We start from the raw sequence: 17,701 nt of genomic DNA, 5'->3' as shown, positions 1-17,701 counted from the left end.
GTTAAATTTAATGAAAAAATTCAAGTCAGCATGTGGATGTTGGAGTACTTTGAAAGAATATTTAAACAGAATGAGGCTCTCAACTTTGTCTATAGTAAAGCAGTCATTCAACCATATCATAATCTCATTAGGGTGCGGGCTCTTGAAAGTGTGAAGTGCAGACATCCCTGATGCTGGTTGGCACATTTAGGCACGTATGTAATACAACAGTATAAAAAGCAATTTAACGCCTCGTGTAATTTGTGATTCACAGCTCATGGCTGCTAATATATTGTGGTGATCTACAAATTAAAGTTTAGTTTGTTAGGTTCAGTGTGGGCAGGGCATTTAATTTTCTTGCATTAATTTAACAGGATTGGGGCCAAAGGCAGCAAAGAAGTTCGGCTTTTTATCACTATAAAAGAGTTATGATTCATGATCTGAAACCTTAGGCTGGTAAAGAGACACTCCAGACATAAATGATTGTAGAAGAGCAGGACTGGATGGGAACGGCATTGGAAAGACACAATTCAGCTATGAGAGAAATAACAAAACTAAAGTGTCACTCACTGAATTATTCTACAGCATGTAAAATTCATTTTTCTGGTGATTATGTTCTCTTTTAGATTTCTGAGTGAAGATGAATTTAGCAGAGATTTGTGATAATGCCAAAAAAGGAAGAGAATATGCACTCCTTGGGAATTACGACTCCTCTATGGTATATTACCAGGGTGTCATCCAGCAAATCCAGAGACATTGCCAGTCAATCAGAGATCCAGCAATTAAGGGCAAATGGCAACAGGTAGGGTGAAATAACATTGCCCATATTCTATTACTTGATGTTTGAAACCCACACTATACTTCCCAAACCTTATAAGATGTAGAGGACTTATATTTCAGTGATGTTTGCAACATTTTTTGTACAGTATTTTGTTGGTATTCATGGGAAAATATTTTTTGCGTTGTGTTCAAAAGGAATTCTGTTGTTCTAAATGAATCAATTCTTTTGTTGTTTTCACTTAGGATATCTGTCTAATTCCTGGTCTGTTTGTGGTTACATATTGTCTGTGATTGCATAATTTTGAAAAAATTAAGGACTTCCTTTTCCTCTTGTATCTTTTGGTCATCTAATGTCCAGTAAGGTAAAATGTGAGTGGGTGGGTTAGCATCTCTAGAATGGTTGTCTGAGTAGCAGCTAACTGTATGACTATAGTGTACAAATTTGGATCAGGTTTCTCAAACTGCAAGTCCTACTCTTAGCCCGAGTCTTGCACACATCCATCTCCCTGCTAAACAGGGTTCTGTTGAAGCCGTGGAAGTAATCTGCTGATGAAATGTAAGAACCACCAAGGACACCTATTTATTACTTTCAGTATTTAAGTCTTCCTTACATTTTTTGGTGCCATTTTTCGTGGTACAAAATGTGTTCCATAAACATAAAAAAGGAGGAAAACCATATAAAGATGTTTTCTAGAATAAAGAATTCATATTGCATAAAGACTATGTTTTGAAAGAATGACATAGCCCTTATAAAAGATACAATTTTGCAGTAGGTAGCTAAAGAGATTATTTCAATAAATTTTTCTAAATATCGTATGTTTAAATGATATCACTTAAAAACAGAAGCAAATTTTCCTTTTTATTGCAGCAGATGATTTGTTTATGGGTTTGTGTTTGAAACTTCTGACACTAACATAGAGTATTTTGTGTTCTGATAAGTACAACACTGTTAACAATCACTTTGTAATAACAGTATTATTCATAGGTGTCTATCATAGAATTGTAGAAGTCTGTTCATGAAGAGCTTGTTTGCAAAACATGTGTGTGTACATGCAGCAGAGATAGTACCTAGTTTTCCTGGTAATGTAATAAGCTGGATGTTGCATAGGAGATACTCACATCCAAGTACTGGTATTCAAGCTTTTTCCCACCCCAGGACGTGCTGATACAAGGTGTTCATGCCCAGTGCATGTCCTTAGTTCCTGCCAAACTTGCAGCTGATGTGAAAGTAGAGCATGAGGCTTTCCTCATTCTGCAGCTGCATTGAACCACTGCATTGTCTTCACATCTCGTATATAGTGTTTCCTCTGATGACATTGATTCTTCCTATAAACTTTCAACAGCTCTTGTCTTGTGAAGGTCACTCCAGTCTCATGTTATTGTGCGTTGTTTGAGCTGCTTTAGAGAAGCCTGTGCACCATGGAATGTGTGCTGCACACGGGAGACAAACCTCAAGTACAAAAGGACCATTAACACAGTTCCCAGGATTATTCCTTGGGGAAGGCAGCTGGCTCCCTAGCAGAGGATCTGAAGTTGGCACCTTCTCAGAAATTACCTCCTTTAGGCAAATGAAGAATGGCCCCTGACCATGTCACATAAACGCTTTAGAGATCTGTCCCAAATAAGATCTGCAGCAGGTGGGGTAGCGTCTGTCACGCTGTGCGCTCATGTTAATTCTGAAACTTCCCAACACAGTAGTGGCAGATGAGATTTGTCAGAATATTGCTTTGCTGTTAGTGGTGCCAGTCTTGGCTCAGAGACAAACACCAAAAAGTAAGAAGTGTGACTGAATAAAATAAAATAAGGGCTTCATCCCTAGGTTGTTTGCCTCCTCATTTGTTTATGGGAACAAAATGATACAGATACAGCAAACAGTGCAGCCCTGGAACTGCTAGCTTTTCCATACCAGAACCTGAATGTATTGGTGAGACCTACAGAGATAGACCTGCTTTCTTACCCACTCTTTATAAATAATTGTTGTGCTTTCTCACTCCTTGAGACAGACTAAGAGGGAGTCTGATGATGTGGATGTTAGCACTACTTTCCAGCTCCAACAGCAGCTACATCCAAACTGTCAGTCACAGTCAAGGAGCTGTCTTGACAGACAACCTGTTCTGAAAAAAATTTAACCAAGAAGCTGGATCACAAGTAACATTCATTCACAATATTAAAGTAATATCTAGATAATAATTTTAGATCTTTCTCATTAAAGAGTTATGCTATACACATTATGTAAGTTTAGCAAAATTCAGGTCAAACCCACTTGGTGCCAGTAATATGCAGAAGCAAAATATTCCCATACCAGTGTGGTTCCTGCAAGTGGCTTGAGAAGCAAAGCAACCCTTAGGTCATGGTTAACAGGGTTAATGCAGTTGATTTTTACCTGAAATTCTGTCTCCTCTAGCATGTGGAACTAGCCTGTTCTTCAGGTTCTTCAGCTTCTCCATCATCTGAGGAATCTGGAGAGGATAATACCACTGGTACCTTTTGGAGGTGGAGTTTAGCAGTCACTAACACTGTGTGGGTAGAACTTTTACTCTTGAATGTCCATGTAGGTAAGTGCTCAAAGGAGAAGATTGTTACTTAAACCAGTTCTTCTCTGGGATGTACTGTCTGCATACACATTCACAATCTTGAACCTTCTTAAGGATTCCTGGAATGCTGAGTGTCAGTATGAAGCATCCCCTTCCTTTCTGTATGTTTGTGTGCAGCTCACTAACAGGGTGTTTGTCCTGCTGGTACTTCTGAGGCAGTGAGCACAGTTTCGTGTGTTTGTGGACATGTTCTCTTGTAAAACAAAAATGTTCATTTGAGGAACATCTCAAAGAATAGTTCCAGCTGTGGCTGTGCAGCTGACCAACTCACATCTCTTATGTCCAGCATTGTTCTTCCAGTTTGGTCTCTTCTCAACAGTGGGTGCTCCATCCTGAATAGGTACCTCATGCCTGGTGTATCTGCTTTGTTGCCTTGTGTATGACAAAGGATTTTTCCAGCAGTTTATTGAGCAATGTGGAAGCATGGGTGAACTGGAAGTAGTTGGGATTTTGGGTCAGATTCCTAAATGCTCTTGATCTACCTCTCTTTGCTTAGGTGTCATTGTTTTCAATTTTCTACAGTTTGGTCTAGACAGAATGATCTGTGCAAGTATTTCTTGGGCTGCATTTCATGTCAGACAGACAGCTTCAGCTTTGCAACTGGATATCTTGATTACAAGGATCCCTCTTGCTTGGAGCTGATGCTTAGGATGAGGAGGAATATGAACATGTTAACATCTTCTCCCCTGGGAACAACTGACTGGCTCAGTTACACTCGATGCAATACTGCTTCTGGGAATTCAAAATCAGTACTCACCAGGGAAGAGGGATTTTGTTACTAGTCTGGGACACCCTGCAGGACTTAAACAGGGCAAAAGATGTGTGCTGAGGATCCACCAAAGCAGAGACATGACAGCATAAGAATTCCTGTGACTTCATGGAAAATTCAGAGCCATTGATCATCTTTTGACTGGCTTGACTTGGGAGTATCAAGGGTGACCTACTCTTGAGACTCATCCTTGTTTTGCATCCAGGGAGTTCCCAGCTTGCTCTTGGGTGGCTGAGTGTAGCTCCATTCTTCATTCCTAGGCTTCCTGAGCTCACTTGAAAAAGGAAAAGTTACTTTATTGTGCTTTGCGGTTTGGCTGACAGGTGAGCATATTTATTCATGTAAATGCAGGCTGGGGCTGGAAAGGTTCAAAATCAGAAGCAATGCATCCTTACCAAAACGAAAAGGTAGATTTAGTCTCATGACCGCTACTGTGAACTTTACTTGTGCTGACATTCTCCCTGTTTATTCTGAGAGAGTTTCTTGGCTGTTGCAGTGTTTTTACTAGACAGCTGGCTTGTAGGAAAGAGCTGCTTCAGTGACAGTTGAGCAGCTGCAGAATGACAGCAGAGCGTGCCCCCGGGAGATAGTACTGGCTTACAGCAAGGCCAGCGGCTGTCGAGCAAAACCTGCTGCGTGTTGGAACCATGTGCTCTGCGTTGCACAAGAGCTGAGAGCACAGGGGCCTCCGCTGGAGCTCAAGCAGAAATTGAGTGATTCCCGGAGTGCTTGAAGCAGCCAGAAAGGCACCCTGACTGACTGTGGTCACTGGTGCAGGTGATTAGGTGCACTGTATTCCTGCTTAAAGAGTAAAGGGTGAATTCTTCTTTTTATTATTTCAAACACATTTCGGTCAATCTATGCTTTTGTTGCTTTTGCTTCATGCCTGTTTCATTCACATTTAGTAGGTTACTTTGTGATTAATTAAGAAACATTCTGTGGGTAATCATGAGTAGATGTCATTATGGGAGCTATGCCTTCACGGATCAGACAGGGTTGCAGGGCATCTGTTTTGGATATGGTTTAGGGACTTGTTATTTTCACTTTTTAAAAAATGGAGCTTGTTGAATAACTAACACTAATTGCAGGCAGTAATTTCAGGTTTGGAAAACACTTAGATAAACTTGATCAGTTTTTCTTCAGCATGACAGAATAAACCCTCCCCTCCCCCCCATTATTTGTATTTACGATAGTACAAATACCCACACTTATTGCCGTGGGTATAGAAGTACAAGCTCTAGCGTAGCAAATAAAAGCTAGTGATGGAAAAGGTACAACAGTTGCCAGATTATGAAATACAGAGGTATTCCTTGAAATGGTTTGTAACTACCACTAAGAAAGAGCGAACTCAATTCTTGTTCACTGTGTTTTATACCCATATGATAGGATGTGTTTTCTGCTTGGGTACTGGAAATTCTTGGGGTTGGCATGTCAAAACAAAGCTGTGGGGCCATCCTGTGGGCTGAAAGGCATTTTATTGGGCCTTCCAACATCACCAGTGCCCACGATGCTGCTTCTGTGGAGGAGGTGATGTGGCTGGTAGGGGCGGCTGCTGTACCAGAGCCTGGCTCTGGGGACCAGGCAGCTTCACATGGTAGCTGAATCCAGCTAACATCCTGCCATGCCTAGAGGCCAAGCTCTTCCCCACCTTGTCTTCCTTCCATCTGTGCCAGCTTCTCCCTCCTCTGCCCCCTGTCATTTTTTTTTCCTGAGATTCATCTGATCACAGGATGGTGTGCATGTGCAGCTTGCTAACCCAGCAGAAGTGTCCTTTATTTTCTTTTTACCCTCCTAAGCCAATTTTTTTTTGCCATTTTACCAACCTGTCTTACTGTACTGAGATGCCAGAATTGAATCCAGAAGAGCAGGGGCAGAGTGTGGCTGGGGAGAAGTAAAGGGAGTTCCTCCTGTTTGGCAGTGGTGAGCTGCTAACTTGGCCCACACTATCTCTTGAAAATGCTTAATCATAAGTAACCTAAAAAGCTTTCTTCAGGCTCTCTAAATCCTGAGCTGAAGCCTCCTGAGGATTCTGGCACATAAGGAAGGGTGTGTGTGGTGGGGGGCAAAGAGACTGGGTGAGTAAATCAGTGATTTTTCCATTTGCAGCCTTTCTTGGTTGCTTCAGACTAGCACTGATCACTCAAAGACATTGCTCAGTCAACTCCATAACTATGGCACAGCCTTTTTGCCTCATGTCTGCGTTGTTACTCAACTGCAAGAAGGTCTATCTGCACCTATTTCATCTGACTCGGTTTCTATAAGGCCTCTAGGAGTTTATTCTGGTTTTCCTTTGTGGTCCACACATTGAGGATTCCTTGTTGGTTGATTTGCCAGGTATTGACTGAGGAATAGGGTGTGTATTTCAAAGTTTGATCTGCTCAGGTCTGGCTAAGAGATGGCTGGCAGATGTTAGTCTGTTTTCGTCTTCCAAAGCATCAAATGGTCACTTCCCCTCAGTTTTCAGATACCGTCCTCCTTGCTGGTCCAGTGAGGTGAATGACAGCACGCTGGCTGTCAGTGCTAGAAAGTTGTTTACCACCAATTTCTCTGCATGTGTTAGAAGACTGATAGAAGGAATTCTGTCAGTACTCTTGGAGCAGTGGAGTAGGAAGTGGCTGTCTCTTGTGGAGTGGTGCCCTGGAGGATTTATGCTGTATCATTCCTTTGTACCTCACAGCAGCTGTTTGGCTAGATTTATTTTTGGACAGGAGGGGGATGTGTGTGAAGACAGTTTGAAGGAACCAAGTTAGTAATCAATCACATTTGTAACTCAGCTGGAAGCTCTCACACTGGGAAATGTGTCCACGGATTGTGTGATGAGAAAGCAAAGAGAGCAAAGCAGGGCAGGAATAATCCTGCCTGAGCTGGATGTCTTGTGTCTCTGGAAAGACATAGTTACCCCATCTGGAATGAGCAAGAAGGCTGCTTTGCCCTGTGAAATGATCAAGATCTTCCTGTACTTAAGGCTCTTTTTGTACAGGTGTACATAAAGCTTCTGGTAAAGTAAATGCAGTGTTGCAAGATCTGTGCAGGGCCTTGGGGATTTACCCTTCTCTTTCCCTCTGTCCATATCAGCATCTTGCTGATGACAGTCACATATATTAATAAAATCATGGAAACTCTCAAGCTGGAAGGTATTCGTAAGGATCATTGAGTTCAAGGCCCTGCTCCTCACAGCACTATCCATTTTAATGATTTGGCCAGTTTTATAACTAGGACATCAGAGACTGTAATCAGAGATCTTCTTTGCCAGAATAGTACCAAATTACTATAGATCTGCCAACACCACCCTTACTAGTATGAGAGTATGTGTGTATACATGTCAACATGCACACATAAATCCAAGCATCAGGACATATTATGGAAGAGTGATCCCTGCCTTAGCAATCATGTCTGGTTGGGACATTAACAAGCAGGAAAATGAACTCGAAAGAAATTCAGTTGTTTATGCTGCTGTTAAAGGTCTATTATCAACCTGGTAGGTCTGGGGTTTGTGAATAGAAAGGCCTGGGAGTCCCTGCCTTTGGGGGTAGCATGTGTTCTTGAGGTACTTTCTATGTTTGGTTCTTTTAAAAGTTTGAATTGTAACAATTTTTAAATAACATATGTATTTCTCAAGGTCCGACAAGAATTAGTTGAAGAATATGAACAAGTTAAGAGCATTGTCAACACTTTAGAGAGTTTTAAAATGGACAGACCTCCAGATATCTCTGTATCCTGTCAAGATGAGCCTTTTAGAGATCCAGCTGTTTGGCCTCCTCCTGTTCCAGCTGAACACAGGTAATGAGAGGCTCAAGCAGAGTGGGTGGGATAACGTTGGGTCACCATAATTTTATGTTTGTTTTTGAATGCTATTGTAACATGAAAATCACATTTAATTTACACATTTACTACATTTAATTTAGTCACTTGTAATAGAGAGTAAATCTAATTCATTGGGGAAAAAGTATTTAAACTACAGTCAGATTTATTGCTGACATTCTAAAGAGAGTCACTCCTTTATTCTGGTAGGAGTAACTAAGTGCCTGGAACTAGAGTCTGCTGCACAGGTAAGTGAGCTTGTGGTGACAGCTGATGTTCTCATGTGCAAAGTGAAAACTTTTCAATTTCAGTTTATTTAAATAAAATAATTAATTGATGACTGAGGAGTCTGGAAGGAGCGAGAACTGAAGGATCTTGAAGGACAGGGTGGTTAGGAATCACTCCCTAGCTACAGACAATTCAACCTGTGTTTAATCCATTGGTTAGTTTAATTGCTAAACATGTTCTGTTATACATGGCATATCTCTTCTGTAACCATATTTAAGGTAACTTCAGTTAGCTAATAGATTTCTTAAAATAGATGCTTGTGCATTTTCTGAAATCCCTATTTTCAACCTAACAGAACTTGTTGGAAAAAGATGCAGTTTACAGACAAGAATAACATTTATCATGCCAACATTTTTCTAACATAAGAGCACACAATTTTAATGTGTGTATACTCACATAAGCGAAGGAGGAAAGTAAAATGAGAGATCTTGGTTAATGGAAAGAAATGCCAAGTTTATTTACAATTTCCTGTGTTTTATGATTATCAAAAAGATCTTTGCTTTTCAAAAAAACAAACCCTAAGAATGTAAGTGTAAAATAATATTAATGCTGATTACTTTTGTGAGTGGTAGAAATAACTCAGATTTTCTATGGTAATGTTATGTAAAGTTCAAGATGTACTTATTTTTGTATTTTTCTTAGTGGTAAAGCCCCAATAGTTCATCTGCTTCTTTTAAGCTGAAATTTAAATCTTGTGCAAATAAGTAAGGAAACTTAGCCACTGTTCTATGCTGTTAAGTTTGAAGAAAATGCATGAAAAGCAAAATGTTGCTGTTGTATCCAGCAGTGTGTTTAAGAATATACACTTTTTAAGCCATATTCCAGGAAAATGTTTTTGGAGTTAAAAAATTCTGAGTTACTCAAAACAAGAATCAGTACAAGATTTAATAGTGGACACTTATTAAATCTGGGTGACATTCCTGGCCGTTTATTTTAGTTCTGTATTTCAAATTCAACCCCTAGAGAAAAATGACAATGACACCTTGTCTTAAAACCAAATTCTTTCTCCTCATTCTACTGCTGAGTACTCTTTGACATTGTGGGTGATGTACACAAATATAGGTGGTTGCAGTTCAGCTCTGTTCGCTTTTGCTTTCAAGGCAATTTTTATGTTTTGACATTTTCACACAGGGGAATGAAGTCAGAGGTAGGCGGATTGTTTAAAATCCTCCCTCTTCTGTTTTGGGGCCTGTCAAAGCTTTTAGCCACCTTTTTTTTTTATTTTTTTATTTCTCCGTTTTTAAAATTTTTATTTTACCATGAATGTCATCTGTTTGTGTAGAATTTGTGCATGTGAATGTAGCCTAATATAATCTCCTAGTCTGGAGTCACAAGAAACTTCAGTTTGAAGACTTTTACTAAATTGTTTCCTCTTTTGTTACATGGGTGTTGGTTTGTTGTAAGATTGGTTAGGAGTACTGATCTGATAATGTTAATTTTTTTCTTTTGTGCTTTTTCTTCTTACTTTGGGTGTCAGACAGAACCAGAAACATGGTGTTGGATTTGCAGATATAGGGAAATAAGTCTTAGGGTTTTGGCAGCTTTAGTAATAATATACTAAAGCAATTACTGAAATATTAGAATCCTTCCTTCTCAATGTTACTCTTTTTTCACTGTTTCTAGCATGTTTTTGTTGTGGTTGCTTGTTTTTAGGGCTCCACCTCAGATAAAACGTCCCGGCCGAGATGGAAAATCCCTGAAGAAAGACTCCCCAGGACTGCAGCCCCGTGGACCCACGGGCAGAGCACACGTGGTGTCCAAGGGGGAGAAGCCTTCAGGCAGCCGCGAAAGGGAATCCAGAGCTAGAGGAAGAGATGACAAGGTAAGAAGTGGGAAAGGACTTGGCAGGGAGGTGTTGTGATGCAGCAGGTGGCAAAGGGAAGCACTCTTAGTCATTTAATACAGATGATAAAAAGTCACAATAATCCCATGCAGGAAAATTTAGTGCTTTTTTCCCCCCCATGATTAAAGCATGTATCGTGGTGATATTAATTAATAATTACACCAAGCTAAGAAAAGTTCTGTTTGCTCTGTCTTGGTGGGAGATTTTTTGAGGGAGGGAAGCATGGTGTCCTCCTGTTGCTGAGCACTTCTTACTCTTTGAGTGAAGACCATAGGCTTGACTCTTGTCTCTATTGTCATTCAGGCAGAAAGTCCCTTCTTATTTTCCTCCATGTTTGGTGCGTTTTTTTCTTTAGAGGAATCCAATTCAGGTCTTTTGTAAAGCTATTAATGTAAAAAGTGCAAAAGTGAGACCAGTGCCCTTCTCTAGACTTTAAGCATTATGAATGAAGTTCAACAGTACCACTGCCTCTGCCATACCATAGTATAATTTAGGCATGGCTAGGAGACCAGAACACTTCTGTAAATGCATTGATGCTAAGTAAATCTGTGCCAAATTATTTGAAGTTATATATTTGGAAATAATATGAGGGAGATGTATTAAAAGCAAACTCTTAGCAACTCCCATTTTCTTTGGTTTATGAAAAGGGTTTTGTATTTATTATAGTGTTTAGAAAGAAGCTTCTTGGAACTGTTTTGTTTTAAAACTAAAAGCAATTAATTAAGTTAGTCTAAGTTGGAGATACTTTTTTCTGAAGATCCATGAAAAAGAAGCAGTGCTGAAGTGAAAGCAAAGGAGAAACAGTGATTCACTATAAAGTGGTGATGTCAAAGACAGGACTTTTGTGGCTGGAAAAAATGTCAGTGTGCAAATCGCTGTTTCTGAGACACTTGTGTTTTTAAATTTAACTGTGGAGTTAGTGCCAGGAACCCAAGGGCTGTGGTATTAGTTATACAAGTTGAGACTGTACTGAAGTGGCATTATTTTCCTGACAGACAAAGGTAAAAGACACACCTTCCTATGGGGGCAGACAGTACTGTACAGATCTTGATAGATGAATGAGAAAATATTTAGCCCAGTTTCCTTCCAAATAGATTTGGAAGGTTAGTCCCTTTGTGGCCTTTCTATTACCATTCTTGATAGCTTAGGAATAACTCAAAGATACACTTTTTCCATCATAAATTGTTTTCTGATACACAGGAAAACTATTAAGTAATCCCAGCCCTTATTACCCTCAGAAGGTAGAGCCAGGCACATTTTCAGCACTGCCACTGAGTGACTGTACAGATCAAGCATTTTAGAAATCTCTCTACCCTGGATCAGTAAGATTTAAAATAACAAGTGTGCCTTCTGCTAGCTATAAAAATCTCGTAGAGATCTGTGAAATTATTTAAAGTTTTGCCAGCTATATGGGGAATTGGAGTCATGGTGTGTGACAGGTTCACCAGATGTGCTTGTGTAAGGCAGCCTTCAAAGTCTTAGCTCTAATGAGGGTGAACTCTGCTCTCCAAGCTTTCCGGTGATGAGCATTATAGGGCTTTACTATAAGGAGCCTACAACAACATGACTTGTATAATACTTGTCTCTGGGAATAATGTGATTAGCAGCACTACTGCTGTGAGGTGCAGGAAAGTCATGAAGGGGTTCCATTTAATATGGTACATTTTAAACACTGTTCTTATCTGAATAAATTGGTCACTAGGTGGCAGAAGGAAAATATGTCTGCTCCTCAAAAAATTCCAGCATATGTGCTCTTGTATTCCCCTTTGTCTAGCTACTTGGTGGTTATTCTAGCTCCTTTGTCTGGGGTATGTAACTGAAAACCACCCCAGGTTACAAATCCTCATATGCTATATAATGGTTCTTGTAAGGAATCTATGATTTGCTTTTGATAAAAATTTTGAATGAAAGAGGGAGTAGCCACGCGTGGGAAGTGAAAGAAGTTAATGCAACTTCCTATATTTTGCACACAGGCATGAAAACAGGTTTACTTTTCCTTTCAGTTTTATCCTTTCTTAGTTTACAAATGTTTGTTCTTCCGTTTCTGAGTTTGAGCCATCAAGCAGCTTTCCTCTGTAGCCTGGTATGTCAAATCAAAGAGATTTGGTAACTCATCATGTTCATTTAAGAACAATAGGGCAAAAATGAAGCTTCAAATTAAGTAACCAGGTATCTTTTTGCCTACTAATTGTTTCGGCTCTGTAGTTTTTGGGTTTGGGTGCTTGGATAGGACTACTTAGAACATATAATGAACTATCCATTTCCTAAGAAGTTGACTACAGTGTAATGGGTTGCATGCTGTCCTGGCTATAATACCACAATGTAATGCATTTTTTTTAAGGTAAATACAAGTATAGTATGTATGTTTTAGAAGTGTTTTGCCTCACTTGAAATAAATATCTTCTTTCACTGTTTCTCCTCTCTGCACCATAACAGCTTTTCATTCTGACAGTAGCCATCTTGGGATAAGTAATTTTAACCTGACTATGCCAATAAATTACCTTTTTTAGTGCTATATAAAATAATTTTGAACTAAACTCACTGGATGGTGTCTATCCACTAAATCCTCATGTGTCCTTTTTTTTTTTTCTAAAATACTGCTTTCAAGTGTTTCTTCTTTATTAGTTCCACTGGAAATTATTGGGCTTGTTCTCAGGGTACCTTCTGCTGGAGCTTCTGTTTAATAGTTCAGTTTAAAGAGGCAGCATGAATGCTACCTGTATGTTTTTGAGAAATTGCATAATACCATATCTAAGCACTGGAACACTTATTTAGAAGTACTCTTTAGATTATTTTAGATTGTCAGTGGATAAGGACAGTAAATATTATGAAGGATATGAAACAGCCAAAGGCTCCGCAGCCATATCAGTGAAGTGAATATTAACATCAATGAAGCTATGACTTAAAAAATTAAATTATTTTTGCATGTTTATTCTCCTGTGCATCACCAAATGTGAGATGAAGTGAGATGAGATAGTTGCATTTAGGTGAAAGCATAGACCTCCATGCATCGGGACTGGAAGGCTGCATAATCTCCATCTGAAAACACTGAAAGAACTGGTAGGTGAAATTGGTCTCCAGGGCTGGGAGCACAGATTTACAGTAAAATTTACTTGGTCTGCTGCTCTCTCGTGTGAATGGTGAGTTGTGTTGACAATGCCTCTATTGAGAAGGGGAAAGGAAAAGTGATCCAGGCAACTGGAGTTGTTAATTTTGTCTAAACAGTACACTATGTTTTACAACAAATTTAGAGTGGATGAAAAGCTAAAGACTTGGAACTAACTGAAAAGAGGAATAGAGTGAAATATGGTTTCTTAAGCAAAGGTGTTGCCTCTGCCAGGACTTTCTTTAGAGTTCTAGTTAATGTCTTATGGAAAGAAATTAATCTACCTGGATACAACATGGGAAGCAATTTGTTAATCTAGTGTGTGGTGTAGAGGAATTGTAAAGTGGGATTAGGCAGCAAGGGGAAAGTAAACAAGTGGTACTGAAAGGAGAAGTAGCAGTCAACTGGCAAATAATTTTTGACTCTTGTTTTATATTTAAATTAATATTTTTGTGCCAATTTAACTTGGCACAAAGAAGAGGCATGCACTAACTGAATTTGCTGATGACAGCAAGGTGGGAAGCACCATCACCAGAAAAGGCAAATGAGGCTGTTGTATGGGAAGAACTGGGTGACTGTGCTGGAGTAATGGAAATGGGATAATGTTCAGCGGCGCAGAGCAGCAGGCTGTGTACTTGGAGACTGTGGAAAGAATTTCTGCTAGAAGCTGGGAGCTCAGCGGTAGAGGAGAAGACGGATTTGGATGTATCAGCAGAAACTGGATCAGGTTGAACTTCCATTTGGCACATTACCTTTTCCTAGTGGTGATGGGAAGGGCTGGCTGCCGGGGTGAGGCACAGTCAGGTGCCACCTTTGGCTTTGGCAGCGAGGGGTGGAGAGTGCGTGTGGCAGTTGTTATCCTACATTTGTATGCAGTGGGAAGAACCTGCAGGAAAGCAAGGTGTCTTCAGGGTCCGGTGCTGGTCGTTACAGCCCTCCGGGTTATTCTCTGTGATTAGCTGCCTGAGGTTGCCTTTAAGGGGGCAGTATGATAATGCCGTGGGTGTGAATGTAAACAAAATCGCAGGCCCAGTTTGTTGAGGTGTTACCAGCAAAGAGAAGAGATATCTGTGCCATTATAGGAGGATCTGGTGAGAAAACTGCTGGAGTATTTTGTGTACAACCACACTCAAGAAAGATAAGTTAACATTAGGAGGGAGAGAAAAAGAAGGGTTGCCAAAGTGAATGGGTAATTATGTTCAGCTTATGTTGCAAAAGGAGACTTACTTGATTTGGTAAATGAAGGGAGAGCACAAGCATGACGTGAGTGTATCAGGGTGGTGGACACACCGAGGAGCGAACTGCTGAAACTAACACACAAACTTAGTACAAGAGCAGAAATAACATCAATTTTGGAAATAAGGTTTTTGATCCAGTGGGTTAGTGAAGGTCTAATAGCTCTTCCTGACAGCACAGCAGGTTTCTGAATGTTTAAGACAGGTATTGGTTTCCCGAAATTATGTGATGGGGGTGCCAAGGGTGGGAGTAGTCTTTTGCAGCCCTGTATACCTATCTGTTGGCATACCTTCTTAGAGAGAACCCATCACAGCTTTATTTAAGGCTGTTTTGTGAAAGTAATACCCGAAGAAGAGATGACTGGAAAAATCATGCTCACTCCTGCTGCTTAAGTTTCAGGTGACATTTTAAAAAAATCATTTCTAGTCTATGCTCACTTACCTGCTGACTGAGGATTGGAGGTTGGACCAATTTGGGACCAGCATGAAAAATCTTATTACTTGTGAGAGCTACAACTACTTTAAGTCTTGGTTTAATTCCGGAACTGGGGGGGAATCAGTGTTACTACAATGACAGCCGAGGTGATGCTGAGAGCACGTCTCCCCGCTGGCCGCCCTTCTCCATCCTTCCGCTGGCGAGACGTGCCGTGGGGGCAGGAGAAGCAGCGGCCGCTGGTACTGCACGTCCCGCAGGAGCAGGCAGCGGGGCCGGGATCGGGGCCGGGATCGGGGCCGTGCTGCCGCCCCGCGGCTGTGCCGGGGCTGCCGCGCCCTCCCGGCCCCGGGCGCTCCTTCCCCCTTCGGTTTCTGTTTTGCTCCGCTCGGCTGAGCTGCGTCACGGGCGCGGCGAGCGGGCGGTGCGCGATCTGCCGGCCGGGCCTGGGGGCTCGAGGGGCTGCCTGCGGCCCAGCGTGCTGCAGCGAGCCGCCCTCCCTGCTCCTGCTCCTCAAGGCCTGCCTTAACTTGGTTTCACTCAGGAAAAAAGCCAAACAAAACCCAACCCCAATAACATAATCCAATTGTTTTGTGATGTGCAGAAAAATTTTTCTACTAGGAAAGCCAGTCCATTGCAGAACAAGAGGAGTATGTAGCAGGCAGCAAATACCTTTCATTTCATTGTCCTGTTTTTTTCTTGTTCTTCTTGTTCTTCTTGTTCTCCTTCTCCTTTTTTTCCCCAATGATTACATTTGGATTCCATTTTATCTCTAGTGGAATCTTGAAAACTCTACAGGGCGTCTCTCTCCATTTCTTTTTTACACCAGACCATTACAGTTTTTTACGCCAGGGTTTTCCTTAGACGCAACTCTAAGGTTCGTTTCCATTGCAAAAAGCTGAGTTAGGAATACTAAACAACTCAAGAGTTCGCTTGGAAGCAAGAAATAAAAGTAGTGGGAAGATAAACTACTCCCTCACAGTCGTCGTGGGCAAACGGCAACTGGGAGGGGTGTAATTGCTACCTTTTTGTTTTTCCACTGCGAGGTTATTTGTGTGTCTCCAGCTGCCTCGCAGCCCGCCTTCGTCTAGGATGCTTTTGTCGAGCCAGCTGGGATTCTTTAACTTGCTGCTGATAGCGTTTAGAAGCTGAGTTAAGAGTCCTAAAGTAGCTCCCTACTCAGCCACCTCCGTTAAACTAGTGCAGCTGCTTTTCAGGCACCCCGAACGCTGGGAGGGAAGTGATTTCCTTCAGAACTGAGAGGGGAGAAGCATGAGCCCTGATGCTTCAAAGGGAAAATGTTACTTCACCCCCATAAGCTGAACAGCACTGTGGAAGTATTAACCAGAAACTCTGGGCCATTTGAGGCAGAGGCTGAGTGTGGCTTGGTCACTGAAGTAGCACTGGTGTTGCTGCAAAAATGACTGTAGTCTGAGAAGCCTGGGTGTCCTCAGGGCTTCTTTAGGGCTTTTGTGCAGTCCTTAAATAAATAAATATGACCTTTTAAAAGCATTTTAATTGCTTATGGAGCTGGCCTGCCAATGAGAGGCAAGACATAGATAGTTTGTAGTTGAGGAGAGCAGGTATTGCTGGGCAGGAAGGCTTTAATGAAACAAGGGGAGAGAATCTTGGTTTTCCTCCATCAAAGACAGTGTGTGTGGCAGCTTCCCTGTTCTTTTCAGTGATGATAGTGTCAGATGTTTACTTCTGACAGGTAGGGTGGCAAGTGTAGCATCTTCAAAATCTTTGGATGCTCTGCTCTTCAGCTAGGACTTAATGTAGCTTTAAGTCGTGACACAGCCACCTTTGTGAGGCTGTTCCTGCATTCATGCCTTTGGTTGGCGAGGAAGTGTCTCAGTTGTGTAATGTTCTTATGAGCTTGTATGATTTTCACTTCTAGGGAAAGAAAATACCCCAGGAATTTGGTGATGGGGAAATTCCAAAATTTGATGGAGCAGGTTACGACAAAGACCTGATCGAAGCTCTTGAAAGAGACATTGTATCAAGGAATCCAAGCATTCATTGGTATGAGGATTTTCTCAACTCGAGTGTTTTTGCTAGTGTGGAAAAGGAGCAAAATTACCCGTCTTCAAACTCCTAAAATAGGGAGACAACATAATCTTCTACAAATAGGCAAAAATGAGATATTTTGCTTTAACAGTTTATTAATTTGATTAAAGTTAGGCTTTTGTTGCTAATTGATAATATGTGTAGTACATCCATTACAGGTACTGCTGAAATGAGCATATGCTCCAGAGATCTTTAAAGATACTGCTTTGGTCTTCACATTGTCCAAAACAATTTTTAATTAAGCAGCTCTGGGTAACTTGAGTTGAAAATAATTTTTTCCCTGTCTTCCAAAAGTGGATTCAATTTTAGGTCGCAGTATTATAGGAGTGCTCTCATGAGGCATATGCTTGCATGCAAAAAGAAATGCTACTAAGTGAAAAGCTTTTCTATTTTTCTTGTATAAAAATAGAAGAAATACAGTTGTATGAGAATCTTGTACAAGTTTCTTCATCTTGCACAGGGATGACATCGCGGATTTGGAAGAAGCCAAGAAATTATTAAGAGAAGCTGTTGTTCTTCCAATGTGGATGCCTGATTTTTTCAAAGGGATCAGAAGACCTTGGAAGGTGAGAATTTATGTGGTGTTGTAGTAAATGGCATGCTGTGTGTGTCTCCTGCTGTGATGTGTGGATGCCTGCAGCAGAAAGCTAAAAAGGTAAATGGGAGAGATCATGAATTTGTTCATTGAATCCTCTTATAATGATTCATGTAAAAGGCACTGAAAAAAAAAGCTGGAAGTGTATGTGGCCCTTACAGTAAACAGTATTTTCGGTTTATTTACTCACTTGCAGCTTGTCAATATT

General features: G+C 40.9%; 1 protein-coding gene across 1 annotated transcript in view; it reads left to right on the top strand.

The window, feature by feature from the left end:
* Window positions 1-619: 619 nt before the first annotated feature.
* Window positions 620-17,701, top strand: part of KATNAL1 (katanin catalytic subunit A1 like 1) — a gene marked incomplete at its 5' end in the record, with an annotated part of 28,012 nt that continues 10,930 nt past the window's right edge. Inside the window, 5 exons of the mRNA XM_082278187.1 lie at window positions 620-781; window positions 7,742-7,902; window positions 9,865-10,033; window positions 16,729-16,853; window positions 17,359-17,464. Of these exons, the coding sequence (XP_082134313.1) occupies window positions 620-781; window positions 7,742-7,902; window positions 9,865-10,033; window positions 16,729-16,853; window positions 17,359-17,464 (723 nt within the window). The remainder of the gene's footprint in view (window positions 782-7,741; window positions 7,903-9,864; window positions 10,034-16,728; window positions 16,854-17,358; window positions 17,465-17,701) is intronic.

Source organism: Coloeus monedula (genome assembly GCF_965178545.1).
Source record: "Coloeus monedula genome assembly, chromosome: 3".
Classification (NCBI taxonomy): domain Eukaryota; kingdom Metazoa; phylum Chordata; class Aves; order Passeriformes; family Corvidae; genus Coloeus; species Coloeus monedula.
This window is presented reverse-complemented; position numbering and strand designations above follow the sequence as displayed.